General features: G+C 36.6%; 1 protein-coding gene across 8 annotated transcripts in view; it reads left to right on the forward strand.

Moving 5' to 3' along the window:
* Positions 1-16603, forward strand: part of BBS9 (Bardet-Biedl syndrome 9) — a 335690-nt gene that overhangs the window by 146571 nt on the left and 172516 nt on the right. For all 8 annotated transcript variants that reach the window (XR_004748060.1, XM_035316948.1, XM_035316945.1 and 5 more), the window contains exon 20: positions 4591-4773. Coding sequence is in view for 7 of the 8 variants with exons in the window: in XM_035316948.1 (XP_035172839.1) it covers positions 4591-4773 (183 nt within the window). In the remaining variant the exon portion in view is untranslated. The remainder of the gene's footprint in view (positions 1-4590; positions 4774-16603) is intronic.

A 16603-nucleotide genomic window follows, 5' to 3' on the forward strand; every position in this document is an offset into this window, starting at 1 on the left:
TCCTCCTCTTTCCCCCTTCCTCCTCTTTCCCCCTTCCTCCTCTTTCCCCCTTCCTCCTCTTTCCCCCTTCCTCCTCTTTCCCCCTTCCTCCTCAATAGATCTGTTTACAAAGATAGTAAAATAAATGTTAACTAAACCGATTGAACTCTAAAAATTCATGCCAAAGATATTTTTTGACAGTTGTTCTTTCTGGTGTGTATTTGTGTGTGTGTGTGTGTGTGTTAGTTGTTGTTTGGGAGTACTGGGACATATTTGTTTTATAGCCTATCAAAAGCTTAGCATCTTCTTTGTTTATTATTACTAAAACAGAAAGAAAGCAAATTCTGAAGACTCCTTAAAGTAAAACACCATGTAGTAACTTTTCTTTCTTTATGCTTCTGAGGTATACAGTACAATTTAAGTTTTAAGTGTAGGACGGAGTGAGAGATGATCTGGGAATTCATGAGTGACTCAGTCTAGAAGGTGTCCTTTTCCTCTTGTGTTAGTAGTGTTCAGGTAGTTGTCACGCAAACACAATGATATTTGCCTGCTTCTTCAGCCTTACTGATATTAGCTGAGTTTTATCCAAAAGGAGGATACATTTAGCTTGCCTTTATTCCAAATTACAGGAATTCTGAATTTATTGTGCAGAGAACTTGTCTGCTCTAGCTGTTTGTCTTCTGTGAAAGACTGAGCTGCCTAGTGCACACAATTAATGGTTACACTGATCAGTTACAACTTGATGTAAGGTACTGTGCAGTGGTGCATTTGTCACATGGCTTTGTCACCCTTAACTGCTGAAAAGCAAGCATACTGTGGAACTACACCTCATGTAGAACATGATGTAGACAGAAAACTGGGTTTTTCATCTGAGCAAATGTAATGAAGGCATGTTTGCATCAGGTGACTCATGGCTGTGGTACTATTGCTTTTCTCCAAGAGATGTATGTTACATGGTTTTTCACTATTAGGGATTAATTTCCCACTTCTCCTTAGTATGGTTAGGTGGTATTTTTTTTTCCCTTCTTGTTACTCAGCTCTGATTTATGTAGTGGTTGGATTCATAAGTGTCCTGTGGGTTCTCCATTTTATTTGGAAATGCTACATTTTACAATCCAAAACAAAACCTATCAACACATTTTGTTTGAAATGCCTCATATTTATAGTTCCCTGAAATTGTCGATTGCCTTTATCTTCCCAGTCACATGGGAACTTTGAGGGAACATACACATCTCTAATGCCAGTGTTGCAGATTTAAAAATAGCTTTCCTCCACCAAATGCTAACAGCTGGTTGGCTTCGTTTCCAGGCTGAAATTGCATTGTATAGTATTTTCATTTTCCTACTGTTGCCAAATGTTAATGGATCCAGCTCTCCAAATATTACTATGCAAATTCTGTTGTAATGCCAATTAAAATTTAACTGCATTTATGAGGCCTTTCACAACTCCAGTCAAGCACATACTACTTCATTTTGAAAAAAAAAAAAAAAGGGGAAAGTGGTTCAGGGGAAGTGTTTTGTGTTGATTTAAATGACAATGAAGATAAAGTGTATTGCTGCTAGCCATTGTTTGGACAAAGCTAAGATCTGGTGTCATTCAAGTGAACAGGACTCTTATGTTGTGCTCCTACCTTAGGATAAGCTTTGTTCCTTTCCTTTAGGAAGGTAATTCAGTGCAAGTACCCTGGCAAATCCATTGTTGACTTAATGAAATTATAGTAATTGGATATTGAAATCACTTTTGTCTTTGCTTTTCACTAGTGACAAAAATGTCTAACCTTTGTGTTTCAAGAAAGAAGGGATTCGCAGCAATATTTTTCAAAAACGTCCTTTCTCATCCCTAAGATTAGGAAATCGGGGAATTGGGGCAGGAAACCTGCATGGATGAGCAAGGAGCTCATCGACAAGATCAAAAGGAAGAGGAAGGTCTATGAAATATAGAAAAAGGGCCTGTCTTCTTTGGAGGAGTATAGAAGTGTTGTGAGGGCCTGCAGGGATGCGACGAGGAAGGCTAAAGCCCACCTAGAGATGAGGCTTGCAAAAGAGGTAAAGGATAATAAGATTTTTTTTTTTTTTTAAGTATGTAAACAGTAAAAGGTAGACTAGGGATAATGTGTGTCCCTTGCTGAACGAGGGGGGTGTCCTGGTAATGGGAGACGCGGAGAAGTCAGAGATACTGAATGCTTTCTTTGTTTCAGTCTTTGCTTCCAGGACTCCCCCCCAGGACTCCTGGACCCTGGAGGGAGGAGAAAGGGTCTGGAAAATGGAGAGCTCCCCCCTGGCTGATGAGGGAGTGGTTCGGGAGCGTCTGAGTGGGCTCAATGCACACAGATCCATGGGCTCCGATGGGATGCATCCACGTGTGCTAAGGGAGTTGGCAGAGGTGATCGCTGAACCGCTCTCTATCACCTTTGATAGGTCCTGGAGAACAGGAGAAGTGCCTGAAGACTAGAGGATAGCCAATGTCACTCTGGTTTTCAAGAAGGGCAAGAAAGAGGATCCGGGAAACTACAGGCCAGTCAGTCTCACCTCTGTCCCTGTAAAGGTGTTGGAACAGCTTGTTCTGGATGCCGTCTCCAAGCAATTGGAAGAGAAGAAAGTTATGAGGAGTAGTCAGCATGGATTCAGGGGAAGTCATGCTCGACCAACCTTGTTGCCTTCTATGATGGCATCACCAGCTGGGTAGTTGGCAGGGAGAGCGGTGGATGTTATCTACCTTGATTTTAGCAAGCCAAGCGTTTTGATACTGTCTCCCACGACATCCTGCTAGAAAAGCTGTGTAAGTGTGGGATAGACAGTAAGGTGGGTTGAGAACTGGCTGACTGGCCGAGCTCAGAGGGTGGTGATCGGTGGCACAGAGTCTGGCTGGAGGCCTGTGACTAGCGGTGTTCCCCAGGGGTCGGTGCTGGCTCTGGTCCTGTTCAACGTCTTCATTAACGACCTTGATGAGGGAATAGTGTCTGCCCTCAGGAAGTACACTGATGACACAAAGCTGGGAGGAGTGGCTGACACACCAGAAGGCTGTGCTGCCATTCAGCGAGATCTGGACAGGCTGGAGAGATGGGCAGGAAGAAACCAAATGAGGTTTAATAAGAGCAAGTGTAGAGTCCTGCACCTGGGAAGGAACAACCAGAAGTATCAGTACAGGCTGGGGGACGACCTGCTGGAGAGGAGCTCTGAGGAGGAGGACCTGGGGGTCCTGGTGGATGACAAGTTGACCATGAGCCAGCAGTGTGTCCTGGTGGCCAAGAGGGCCAATGGGATCCTGGCGTGCAATAAAAGGAGCGTGGCCAGCAGGTCAAGGGAGGTGATCCTCCCCCTCTACTCTGCCCTGGTCAGGCCTCACCTGGAGTACTGGTGTTCAGTTCTGGGCTCCCTGGTATAAAAAAGACAGGGATCTCCTGGAAAGAGTCTAGTGGAGAGCCACAAAGATGATATGGAGCCTGGAGCATCTCCCCTGTGAGGAAAGGCTGAGAGTCCTGGGTCTGTTCAGCCTGGAGAAAAGAAGACTGAGAGGGGATCTTATCAATGTTTATAAATACCTGAAGTGTGGGAGACAGGGATTTGACCAACCTCTTTCTAGTGGTTTGTGGGGACAGGACAAGTAGTAATGGCCACAAGTTGGAGCACAGGAAGTTCCGCACTGACATGCGAAAGAATTCTTCACGGTGAGAGTGACAGAGCACTAGAAGAGGCTGCCCAGGGAGGTTGTGGAGTCTCCTTCTCTGGAGATGTTCAAGGCCCGTCTGGATGCCTACCTGGGCAGCCTGCTCTAGGGAACCTGCTTTGGCGGGGATGTTGGACCTGATGATCTCTTGAGGTCCCTTCCAACCCCTACAATTCTGTTATTCACAGTGCTTGTGAGTGGACAATATTATCTACAATGACATGTTATTTCTGAAATGAGTAAAATGTCATATAATAGCTTTCCTGCTTTTCCCACCATCTTGAAGTACTCAGTCAAACTATCCTACCATCTTAAAAGAGATGAATCTGCCATTTTACTTTATTTTAAAATTCTTTCAAAATCTACAGCAGTTATGTTAAAGTGGTATTGCTGTCATAAACATGATCTATAATGTTTTCTTTTTGGCATAAATGCTGAAACAACTAGTGCAAAACATGGAGAGGCCTGGGAATTAATAAAGTTGCAGATGGCTATCATGTGGAAGTAATCATATATTGCATTTTTAGTGGAATAAAATCAATGTATTGCGTTTGATTAATACATTAGGCGTGCTGGTCATAGAGGGATTAGAGTCGTGTGGTATAAACCTGAAAGTTAGTTGGTTATCCTGTATTATGTTGTATGATGAGGATCAATTTCAGGAATGCCTTAAGAATACACACTAAACAGAATCCTTTATACATTGGTTGCAGTACTAGATAGATTAATTATATTGCCATCCGTACTTGAAATTACCTGGGGTATGCAAAGGAAAAATCTAGATAAATGATAACTCACTTAATACTCTGTAGTTTTTGTTTATGGAAGACAGAATTCCTCAGGATATTCTACAAAAAAAAAATCAAGAGTGTGCCAAATGTAATTTCAGTGTTGTGTTCATGGATGGTAAAAATTATACTTAACAGAAGTTTGTAATTTTTGCAGGTAATAGCTCTAGCAGATGCAGCAGAAGAAAATCAAGCCAACATGTTCCAGGCATTCACAAAGTTGAAAAGTGCCACCCATCTGGTGATTATGCTGATCAGTCTGTGGCAGAAACTCAACGCTGAACAAATTGCTATTATGGAAGCCTCATTTTTGCCATTAGCAGAAGATACACAAGAGCTGGTAAGAATCTCTAAGAATTACTTGAAAAATGCATATTTAAAAGAGTTTAAGAGCTTAAATTTACATGTTTGTCTGTGCTCTTTGTTGAAGACAGTTCTTTGAAGTGATTAAGTAGGTGTGTAATGCAACCTGTACGGTTTCATAGCGAATTAGAAAAGTAGGACTAAGTTACAGAACGGTTCATGAGAAGATAGTCTAGAATCATAGAACATCTTGCTTAATGGTGCAGTCACAGCCCCGCCACAGATGCTTGCACTTGCTGATGGCCCTGGCCAGCCATAAAACATCTGTTGCTCTCTGAATGCATTCATTCAGCTTGCAGCCTCATGTCCCAGCCTCGCATCTCACTGTCATGTTGCAGCCTCATTGTTGCTGCCTCACCTCCCAGCTTCAAGTACCAACATCATATCCCAGCATCTGTTTCGGATTTATGTGGCAACATTTTGGTACTGTGGGAGCCGCATGGGTGACTTCTGCGGTAAGAGACCAAGAGCTGCCCCATTTCAGAGAAGATCCGATTCCAGGTGGCTCCATAAGGGAACCTCTGTCCTCTCTCGGTTACCTGAAGTTGTGGTGTCCTACACCCTCTTATGTCTCATTGGTATAAAAAGAGCCTGATTTTTACACTAAATGTAGTTTCCTCTGAGATGGTTCCTGTGCTTCGTGTGATTCTCTTTTCCTAATGTTTGCATTGCCTTTTAGTGTTATTTATTTATTTATTCATCCTAAAAGGGGTTGGAGCTTTGCTCCAATGTCACATTAACTGCTTTTTACTATTATGATGTGTCTTTCTACTACTTGTAATCACAATTTGTCAGTTATTGCTATACTGTTAGTATATACTACAGGGATGAATTTGCTTTCTGGTAGTCTCTATATCTACATAGGTGGTAGTATAGGTAGTATCTATAGTTGCTTAGTATCCATCTTCACATCACAAAATCCCATAATCTTACAATATCCTGAGTTAGAATGGACACACAAGGGTCATTAATTTCAGCTTCCTGGCTCCACACAGGACCGCCTAAAATTCAAACCCTATGTCTGAAAGTATTCTCCAAACACGTCTAGAACTCTGACAGACTCAATGCCATTACTGCTTCCCTGGGGAGCCTGTCCCAGTGCCCAACCACCCTCTCGGTGCAGAATCTTTCCCTAATAACCAGCCTGAGCCTCCCCTGTCACAGCTCCAGGCCATACCCTTGGGTTCTGTTGCTGTCCCCAGACAGGAGAGCTGAGTGCCCCTCCACTTCCCTCATGAGGAATCTGCAGACCACCATGAGGCTCAGTCTATTCTTATCTCGGCTGAACAATCCAAGTGATTTCAGCTGCCCCTCATACATCTTGCCCTCTAAATCATTCACCATCTTTGTAGCCTTCCTTTGGACACTCTCTAGTAGTTTTATGTCTTTCTCACATTGTGGCACCCAAAACTGCACACTGTACTGAGGCTGCAGTGGTACAGAACAGAGTGGGACAGTCCCTTCCCTCAACTGGCTAGCAATGCCATGCTTGATGTGCCCCTGGACATGGTTGGCCCTTTTGGCTGCCGGGGCACACTGTTGAGTCATATTCAACTTGACATTGACCAAAACCCTCAGATCCTTTTCCATGTGGCTGCTCTCTGGCCTCAAGTTCTCTCTGAAAAGTCTTTCTACCCTCAAGGGAGGCAACAGCTCTTTCTAATTTAGTGTTGTATGCAAATGTAATATATATTCAAGTCTTGAATCCAGATCATTTATAAGAATATTGAAGGGCACTGCCCATAAATGGAGCCTTGCTAAACCCCACTAGTGACTGACCACTAATTTGATGTTACTCCATTTACCATAACCCTTTGAAGCTGACCTGTCTTGGACTCAATGATCCTTGTGGGTCCCTTCCAGCTCTTGAACCAATTGTTCAGCTATCGTGTTCACCTATCTATGTATTTATCTATCTGTATGCTGGGCATTTTGTCCAGAAGGATAGTATGAAAAATGGCATTGCAAGCTTTGCTAAATTCCAAAAAGATTTCAGATTTACATCAATTGACTTGGTCACCTAGGTAGGTGACCTGGTCATAAAAGCAAATTAAGTTTGCTCAGCAGGACGGTCCCCTCTTGAACATGTGTTGGCTGTGACCAATGACTCTGTTGGCATATATGTGATAGCAGTTAATTCCTATTCAATCAATCCTTCCTTATCAAGTCAAGTAAGATTTTCTTGCTTAAGTTTAGCTTGTCTTAGCATCTGTCTAGTTGTTAGTACTAACGGAATAATTCTATCATTTTAAAGACACTAATACAAATGCTATGTAATATAAGTACATGCGTGTGTATTCACATGCACACATTCCAATATGATAACTGTAATAGACATGTACACATAGTAATATGGTGTATTGAATCTATTAATTAAGCATTGGCCATACTTTGTTTTCAGTGTTTTTATACTTGTATATGTAGTGGGTGGAAATGATCCAAATAAAGTTCTATATAAAGATAACTTGTTTATATTTTCCAAATCATGCGTAGATAGTCTTGCATTGTGTAGGTATCTTGCAATTTTTTCTCTCATGTTATTGGTATGACTGTATGAGATTGTGCAAAATATGGAGAACAGTCTGTGTGTGTGTGTGTGTGTATATATATATATATATATATATAAAAGACTGCTGCATTCTGTCTTGATAAAAGGTTCCCAGCTCATTGTACCGCTTTAGTGAAATTAAAGAATGTTCTAAACTTATAAGAACTAGAGTCAATGTCCAGTTAGTTTCAAGTATAGTCTTTCCACTGGGTTCTAGATTAAAGTACTTAAAGAATATTTAAACTTACAAGAGAAACAAGCTGTGATGGTGCTTACACTTCTCAATGTTTCTTTAGGTATTCAAAATTTAAAATATATTGCATAACTGTTTTCATAGATTAATTATGTATAAGAAAAAAATTCTAAGTACACTCTATCTTTACTGCTCTGTGTAGGGTTTTTGCAATGTACAGTGAGTTAAGATTTTTAACAGGTACCTGGAACACTTAAAATGGTTTATTGCCATTCAGAAAATCTGTAGGAAGATCTAAGTGAATTACAGTTTCAACTGCAAAGAAAAAAAAAAGTGTGTTTTGGTACTTTACATGCTACTGACCCATAAAAGCAAAGCAAAACAGTATTGATGAGATTTGCTTTGGACTTTTGTCTCATTTAGACCTGCAAATCAAGCTGCGCAACTGAGGTGTATGTATTCTTATGAACAGAACTGCAGGAAGGTTCACATCAATCTCATAAAAGCCCAAACAACCATTATTTACATGACTCCCTTTTATTTTGCCATCAGACATCACGTTGCTTTTGACACGTTTTGATAAATCATGGGGAAATCTGTTGTGTATCATATAATACAAGATATCACTTTAATATATAACTCAATGTGGTTTCAGTATAGTAGTTCATAATATTTTGTGTTAAAGCTGTAAGACCCTACATAAATATTGTTAAGATGTGCATCCTGCAGAGCAGCCAGGATGAAAAATGTAAACCAGCAATGACTGGAGGTGGAAATGGGTAATGAAACCTTCACAAAATATTGAAATACATGCCATATTGAAATTGTTATGGAACCACAGAAATCTGAATGTAATTTAAGGAGAAGTAGAATTAAGCAGGGGAGGGATGAGGGAAATCTGACATACCAACAGTATTTATGGACAGAAGCTCCTAGCTAGTGTTCATGTTTCCGTGCAAGCAGTTGAGTGGAACTGTAGTGAAAGAAAGTACTCTGAAGGATTTTTTATTTACTCAAACAATTCTGCACAATAGTTTGCTGTATTTTTATTTGGATGGAATGTGTTAGAAGACAGTGTGGATGCAGTGTACCTCTCCAGAATATTTTCTGTTTTGTGAACAGTAAACTATGAAAATGTATTTTTTTTTTAACCTAAGGGAAATGTTTAGAATATACTTTTACCATAAAAAGAAATGCTTCTCAGACCATAACATCAACATTATTCTCATATATGCCATTCGTTTTAGAAAAGATTGCATCTTGTTTTGTAGAACTTTCGGCCACTCCAGTTAGATATTTAGCAAATAAAAAGAGGTGTTTTGAGTTCCTATTGTCACTATTTTAAAATAAATTTTCTATTGCTGTAAACTTGTAAGAACATGTAAAATCTCATTTTCTTGTCTACAAAGATAAAGCAAATACTACAAGCTTTCAAAATAGTTGTTTAAAATGAAATCCTTTAGAGGCCCTTAGGTTTCTGAAAATACCTTTCTTTTTCCCTTTTTCTTGCATTTTCTAATAGCTTAAATGTAAAATCTGTGAGTAACAGATATTTAGCATCATACATTTTATTTCCAGCAATAAATTTCTAATTAACATCTAAATAGCATTTCTTTATTTAAACCGACTAAAAGTGTTGCATTTGTTTAATACTGGAAATGTGAGGACATTCCCAGTTTTCAGTGATTCTTCCATGAATTCTACAGAGTCTGAGAAGCATAACATCAGCAATTGCATTAGATTTCTTGGGTCTTTGCTGTTGTCCGATGAGATAAATAAGGAGCTAATCTGTCAAGGAACTTAGCTGCAGTTTTGTCCCGATCTACTCTGTTACTATTGCAGGACTAAAATTAAACTCATATTCAAAATACAGAAATGTGTGTTGTGAGTTTCAGAGCATAGTGTTACAATTCTGTGCAAACTACACTTTAAAAAGTATACCAATTTAGAGTCCTATGTTGGTTTTATTATCTATTGAAATATCTGACGAAATTGTTTTGGAGACAAAAGAAACCATGACCACTCTAATAATATTAATGATTTATCAGAGATTTTATTGTACAATTCATTTTTCTTAGGAGAGTTGCTGACTGTTTTCCAAGACTAGCATATTTGTCATTAACTTAAAATAGGTGTTGGCAACCATTGCATTACTAAAGGGATGTTTTTCAGTCATTACCCATTTACCAAGCTCTATTATATTGAGGGATTTTTCAAAACTTAGTTTGTGATAGAGTATATGTTTAAAATCAAAAATCATCTTTGGAAAGGAAGGAATTTATCCAGACTAACTTAAAGGCTTCAAGGAGTTCATGCTACATGATAGTTTTGATATAATAGTTGCATGGTGTTTGGATTGACTGGCTCAGATGTCTGATTATTAAACTGTTAATACTTTCATTGTTTAACATGTTACAATGAGAGAAAATGTCTGTCAATATTAACATTCTAATTTTAGGACTGATGGAGGTCCTCAGCAGTATAACCATCAATATAGCTATCAACTTCACTCAAGAATAAATATTTTCATAGTTCTCATGGTGTTACCAAGTAATATCATAAATGCTTTTCATTGCTCAGAATCATCCCTTTCTTGTTATACTCACGTTTGTGATGATATAGTTAATAATAACTATAAACTATCATTGAAGTACACTTTCATCTGCTTTTATTTAGGTTTGGCTTCAGAGCAACCAAGTAAATGTCTATATTCTATCTTAATTTCCTACTGAATTTGTAAATTGGGTAGGAAAAAACATGCCTGTGGGTAAAATGTGTGTGTTTAAGTGACTCTGTTATCTAAGTTTAATAAACTTAAGTTAATGACTCCACATTTACTCTTTTACAGTGTTGATAGATAAAGTAGAAAAGTACACTTACAGGCAACGATGAAAAAGATAAGGTGTCATAAGAAGATCACAGAGTGCCTTGGAAGAGTCATTAGAGTTAGTATCAAAAGCCTCTGCTTTCTGTAAGAAGATGATATGAACGTAAACCACTAGAAAAAGAAAAGATTGGTAATGTGGAAAATCTGGGTATTGTGCTAAGTTTTATGTATGGTAGTAGATAGGTTTTGTAGTAGAGTTCTCAAGAAAATTGCAATTTGGGGAAAGAATCCTTTATTGGCTGAAAGTTTTCAAGATTAAAGAAATATTCTGTAATTCCAAGAGGTTTAATTCTGTCAAAACTAATGGTATCCAACTTTTCTGAAGTTGTTAATTCATGTTTAGAACTGTTGAAGCTTTGAGCTGATAATTACATTGTTGGAGAGAGTAGTTTTCATGAGATCTAATTTTTTAGAATTTCTATTAAATTGTTACTTTTCAATAATTTTTGTAATTAAAGTATAAAGCAAACTGTATTCATGGTAGAATACATCTGGAATAGATTTTTTTTTTTAATGTATCTCATATTTTCTATACTCTCCTTGCTCTTTTTAGCCATATTTGTAAAGCAAATCTTCAGCTATGTAACAGAAATATTTTAAAGTAGGCTGAAATATTTTTAATTATATTGTTTACAATGTGCTAGCACATCATTTGTAAATACTTTGTAAATACTTTTTCTGTTTCTCTTAAACAAAGAACTCTTCCTCACACCCAAAAAAGACACAATCAAACCAAATCAAAAACAACCAACAAAACAAAAAACAACAGAAACAAAACACAAGGTGTTAGGCAGTGACAAGTGGTAATTTGGAACTAGATTATTGTATACTTGTATCATTTTTTTTTTTTTTTTTTTTACAGACAAATTTATAGCAGATACCCTTTTCTCCCTTTCTTCTGTACAGAAACCAAATGGTTAATGCATCTGAAAATAAGTACTTTAGGGGGAGAAGCATGTGAAATTAGTTTCCTTTATTTCCAGATTGGAAAAATACATTAAATGATGGCTATCTATCATTTAAAAAAAAAAAAAACAAAAACCAAAATTAATAAACAAGTCTATTACTTACTGAAAGCAAAGCCATTTAACATTATTATTCAGAAAGACTGTTCAAATATGGTCAAGCATCTAAGTCCAGTAAGAGTGGAAACAAAATGCTAGTGGCTTTTCAACCTGTAATCACCAAAATAAAGGGAAGGAACTTCGAGCTTTTCTTGCTAAAAAATATAATTTTCAGTAGATAAAGTCAACCTCTCTGAAGCTTTGTTTAGGTTGAGGGCAACATAAGAGTCTCAAGTGAGGGAAAGAGGAAGAAATGAGACTTGTCACTCCTCCATGGGCAGGAAAGGGACAGTACAGGGTTTAAAAATGGAGTCATGGTGCCTGGATCCTGTCAATGTCTTTTGCTCAGGTATGTATGTGTGACTCAACTTAGAGAATAAAAGAAGTAAGGGAATGGCTTACTTTTATTTGTGATCCCTTAAAAGCAGAGTTTCAAATAGATTGATTACTTGTGAAATTTATAAGGTCTAGAAACAAAAAATCAAATATTTGTGGTAAGTAATTTCAGGGAAAGAGATGATTTAAAGAGTGAGGTGGTAGTCTCAACATGTTTTAAGCACTATCACAATTCCTCTAGATGTTTGTGTATTATTTTCTTCCTGCAGTTAATTTTGTTTAGTAAGAAAATTGTGTTATGGTAAACAGCAAATTGCTTTTCATTGGAGGCAAGGTATACAATTGGCAATTGATTTTTGTCTGTAGCTGAGTTTATTTTTCACAGTGAATTCTATGGGTAGAATAGAGAAAGAGCAAAGGTTTTGTTGGTTTTGGAAAGAAAGGTTTAGTGTTAAGCCTATTTATGTGTTAAAAAATCAATGCACCTTTGCTTTACACCTCAAAGGGCTAAGCAGCTATGTCCAATTGTATTTCCAAATCTTATTTTGTCACTTCCAGATTTTGCAAGAATGGGATGTAAGCTTTTTATTCTTGATTGTTTTTTTAAATTGTACTTCTAGTAAGAATATAGTTTCTAAACAATAAAAAAACCTAGATGGCACCAAATTAAATAATTGTAAAGATACAGGATTTGATATGCATTATGAATTGTAAACTTTTTAAGGACAGAAAGGATCACTGTATTCTTATCTAGTTTAATTATATTCCCTTGTATCAAACCTCAGAACAAGCATTTGTGCTAGGTATAAACCTTACATTAATGGAGAATCTGACATATCTGTTAGATGTATTACGAAAAATGAGGTTTGCTTTTAGAATTAATTTACCTAACTTGATCTATCAGTGTCTTTATTATGCTGTATTTCAGAGATAGTGAAGTTAAACTTCAGTGGGCTTATCTTATTTCTTTGTGTAAATTAGTCTAGGCAGAACCGTGTGATTAGTTTGACTCCAGCATATATATTCCCTCCTTTAAAGTTAACTGGGATATTGTGCAAATTACTGCAGTTGTCCCAAGAGACATGCCCTTTGTGTAATTGATTAAATGAGCTTCTGTTATCAGAAATCTTTCTCTATGCAATACTGTGATGCAAACATCTAAATTTTCTGTTTGTTCAGGAAGTGTTATCTATCTAGCTCAGGTACAGAGAGAAGCTGAAATATTTTAGTGTAGTAATAATTACTGAATATGTGCTGCATACCAGAAGTACAGATCAGTTGTCGTCTAAACTGCTTAATGACAAGAGTGATGCATTATGGTGATTATGGTAATGTTGTTCACCAAAAAGTTTTAACACTATATATATATATATATATATATATAGTATCTTTCTTTTGGGATGTTTCTTTTAAAGAAGCAGATTGTCATGAGAGGATTCTCTTGGTATCCATATTGAAAGACCTGCAGACTCTTGCTATGTAATGAAGAATATTGTACTACTGGTATAAAAAAAAAAATCAATTCTATATTAATATAATATCTGAATTTAAAAAAAGAAAGCCAGCAGTATTATTGTAATACCCAATTTTTTTTTTTTTTTTAAAAAAGCCAGAAGTGTATCATACCACTTTCTGAGAAAATAAGATGGAGATACTCCCAATTATCTTATGAAACTCTAGATTTATATTGAACATATGCTATAACGATATGCAACTAAATACATTATTTGCCTCAGATATCTGACAGTCACAAATGTTAATAAGAGGGTATATCAAGACCTAATCACTGAACCATCCTATCTTTGATGCATTATGATTGTGAATTAGAACCAAGAACACCCATTAACAACTTAAGAACCAAAAGCAGTAATGTCTAATTATGTATTCCATAATTTTTGGGCATTATTAGATAACCTTTATTTATTTATTTTTTACACATTTTCATGTTGTGTAATCTGTCTTCTCGAATTAGCAAAGATATTACTAGGTAGTGTGAGAAGATATGTCATGTAAATCTTACACCTTGTTAAAACATCCCAGAAAAAAATCTGCGCCTTTTTTTTTGTTTTACTATGATTTACAAATTAGCAGATGGAAGTATTTTATTTCAGTTAATGATAAGGTTCTGTGTCTCAATTTCCTAGATTAACAATGATATACCAGTATTCTCTCATATCTGCACAGATGGTGATACACTTTGTTTTAGGATTACAGTGACAGGCCAGTTCAGATTCAAGGAACATAAAAATGACATCATGGTTCTTCAGCCATCTTCTCCAGGTTTTTCCAATGAAGTGAGACTTTGATAGAGCTAAAATAGTTTTGGTACCTCAAAAGTAAACCTGGTATTTGATCCTACGGCATGTTGGATGTATAGAATACTTCTGGAAGATGGATGACTTCTAATGTGTTTGCATCCCTACAGACAGCTTTGACAGCATCTGCAAAAACCTGAACAGCATATTGGTTTGTCTAGGTAACTGGTGAAAAGTTTTTAAGGAAAGGAAAGATGAAGTGTTAGATGATTTCAGTGCTAAAAAGCAAAACAACATACTTCTGAAGCTGGGTACAAGGAAGCCAAACCACTCCATTCATGCATTGTACATACAAGAGTTTCTTTCATCAGGTCCCAGAAAAGGACCAATAGTTATAAGGATTTAAGTTTGAAAACAGAAGATTGTGAACACACACACATACACACACAGAAAACACTAAAAAAAAATCAGGATTTAGGAATGGCTTCTACAGAAACCCATGATGTGTGTGAACATTCATGACTCCAAATGTGATGTATTTGTGTTATGACAAATTACCATTACTAGAGGAATAACTGTGTAACTAGATGGTAAGAATTTATCTGTTGGAAAACATACCCTCTTTGCTTTTACAAACACCTCCTCTGCCTTAAAGATCTTCATAATTTTCACTGCTGTCCAAGGATAAAATAATAGAAAGAAGGTTTTAGTATGCACTGTCTATTGTTCTGTTTTATGAGATGTGACAGTTTCAGGCTATGAGGATGGTCAAGGAGGTGAATCATCTCTCCTACAAAGACAGGCTGAGGGAGTTGGGGTTCATCTTGGAGAAGGGTCTGGGGAGACCTTATAGCAGCCTTCCAGTACCTAAAGGGGGGATAACTACTGATCTAATCACATACTTACTGTGACCTAATTTTAAGGTTATTTTGGAAGTCTTTCTGTGTGAGTGAAGAACATCCTATCCTAAAGGATGCAGTTTTGTCAGTATACTAAAATCCAACGACTGGTGATAATCATAACTTGCTTCTGTAAACAGGACTTTCTTCAGGTTTGTACTTGAAAAATATTTTAAAATAACTTCAATCATAGTCATGATCTAATGCAGCTTTCAGAACCTTTGCTGAGTAACCCTCAGTTTGCTAGATTCCTGAAACATCCACTCCTTTAATACTTCTGATTTTCTGCATTATATTTCCAGAAGATCCTTGGTAAAATGTTGATTTAGGACCACCATTCTTAAAAGGCAAATAATGCATATGCTCTAAGATAGCTTCAAAAATACTATTTAAATTTCCAAGGCTTTAGCTTGGAAAAAAGTTTTTCAGCTTTGCTTCCATACCTGAAGAAGACATTATGGAAAGAGATTTCCATATCCAGGTTTAAGACAATAATAATAATAATTTTAAAAAAATACATACAATAGAGTTTTCCCCAAAATCTTAGTCTTCTGTTTTGTGCAGAGGAGTTCAGTGGTTTGTGGATTGTGCTTCAGAGGGCAAAAATAACAGAGGAGTAATAAACTTTTAAACAGAAAGTGTACTTTTAAGGAAAGAATCTATCATAAAGATTTACATACTCTATTTTTTCAGGTGAAATTGCCATAGGCTATCAATATGCATTGATGTGCAGAACTCAAAATGAGCAGTTCTTGTAGAGAGTTGTTCATGCTGCAGGATTTTCTGTTAAGTAAATATTCTGACACTGAACAGGTAAAAGTGTTGTTCCTGCTATCACTTGCTATTACAGCACAGTAGTGCAGAAATGACAAATGTATATATGACAGACTGCACAAACAAACAAACAAAAAAACAAGTCAAACAACAATAAAAAAAATACTCCAAACCAATTTGTTCACAAAGGATATTTTAAAAACTCTATTATAATTGCAGTCTTCTAATTCAGTTTGGTATTATTATTTGAATTAGAAGCTGATAGTGGCTATCGCGAATAGTCATTAATATAGCTTTTAATAGCTCTGCACAGAGCTGTTGTGCTATAATCAAAAACTTAGACTAGTTTAATAAATATTTTAAGAGGTATTATACACTTTCCTATATTATTTAATTTCTTTCCAAACTTTTCTATCTGTAATTTTTCATAGATTCTTTAATTTTTTTTACCTTAAATATCTGATGCATCATGATCCCTACAGAGACTGATTATTCAGGAGATGACATCTTGTGGTCAGAGGTATTCAGATGTTACCTTGTATGTTCCCAGGTTTTGCATGTCTTTTATCCCTTGTGTTTTTAGTAATATATATATATATATATATATATAAGTAGGGATTATTTCTTTGTATGATGCGTCCAAATCCTTAGTAAGGTTTATGTGTTTATGATGCATCTCTTCACAGTAAGTTAAAACTCCAGAGTAACTATATGACAAATAAAGATGCTTTTCTGCTTAAAATTATTTTCCCTTGAATTAAAATGAAATTGAGTCGTCTACTGTTTGTAACTTCTTCTAGAATTTGTCTTTTTTTTTTTTTCTGTTTTGGATTTTTAGCTATATCCTCACC

The sequence above is a fragment of the Oxyura jamaicensis genome, chromosome 2, assembly GCF_011077185.1.
Source record: "Oxyura jamaicensis isolate SHBP4307 breed ruddy duck chromosome 2, BPBGC_Ojam_1.0, whole genome shotgun sequence".
In the NCBI taxonomy this organism is placed as follows: Eukaryota; Metazoa; Chordata; class Aves; order Anseriformes; family Anatidae; genus Oxyura; species Oxyura jamaicensis.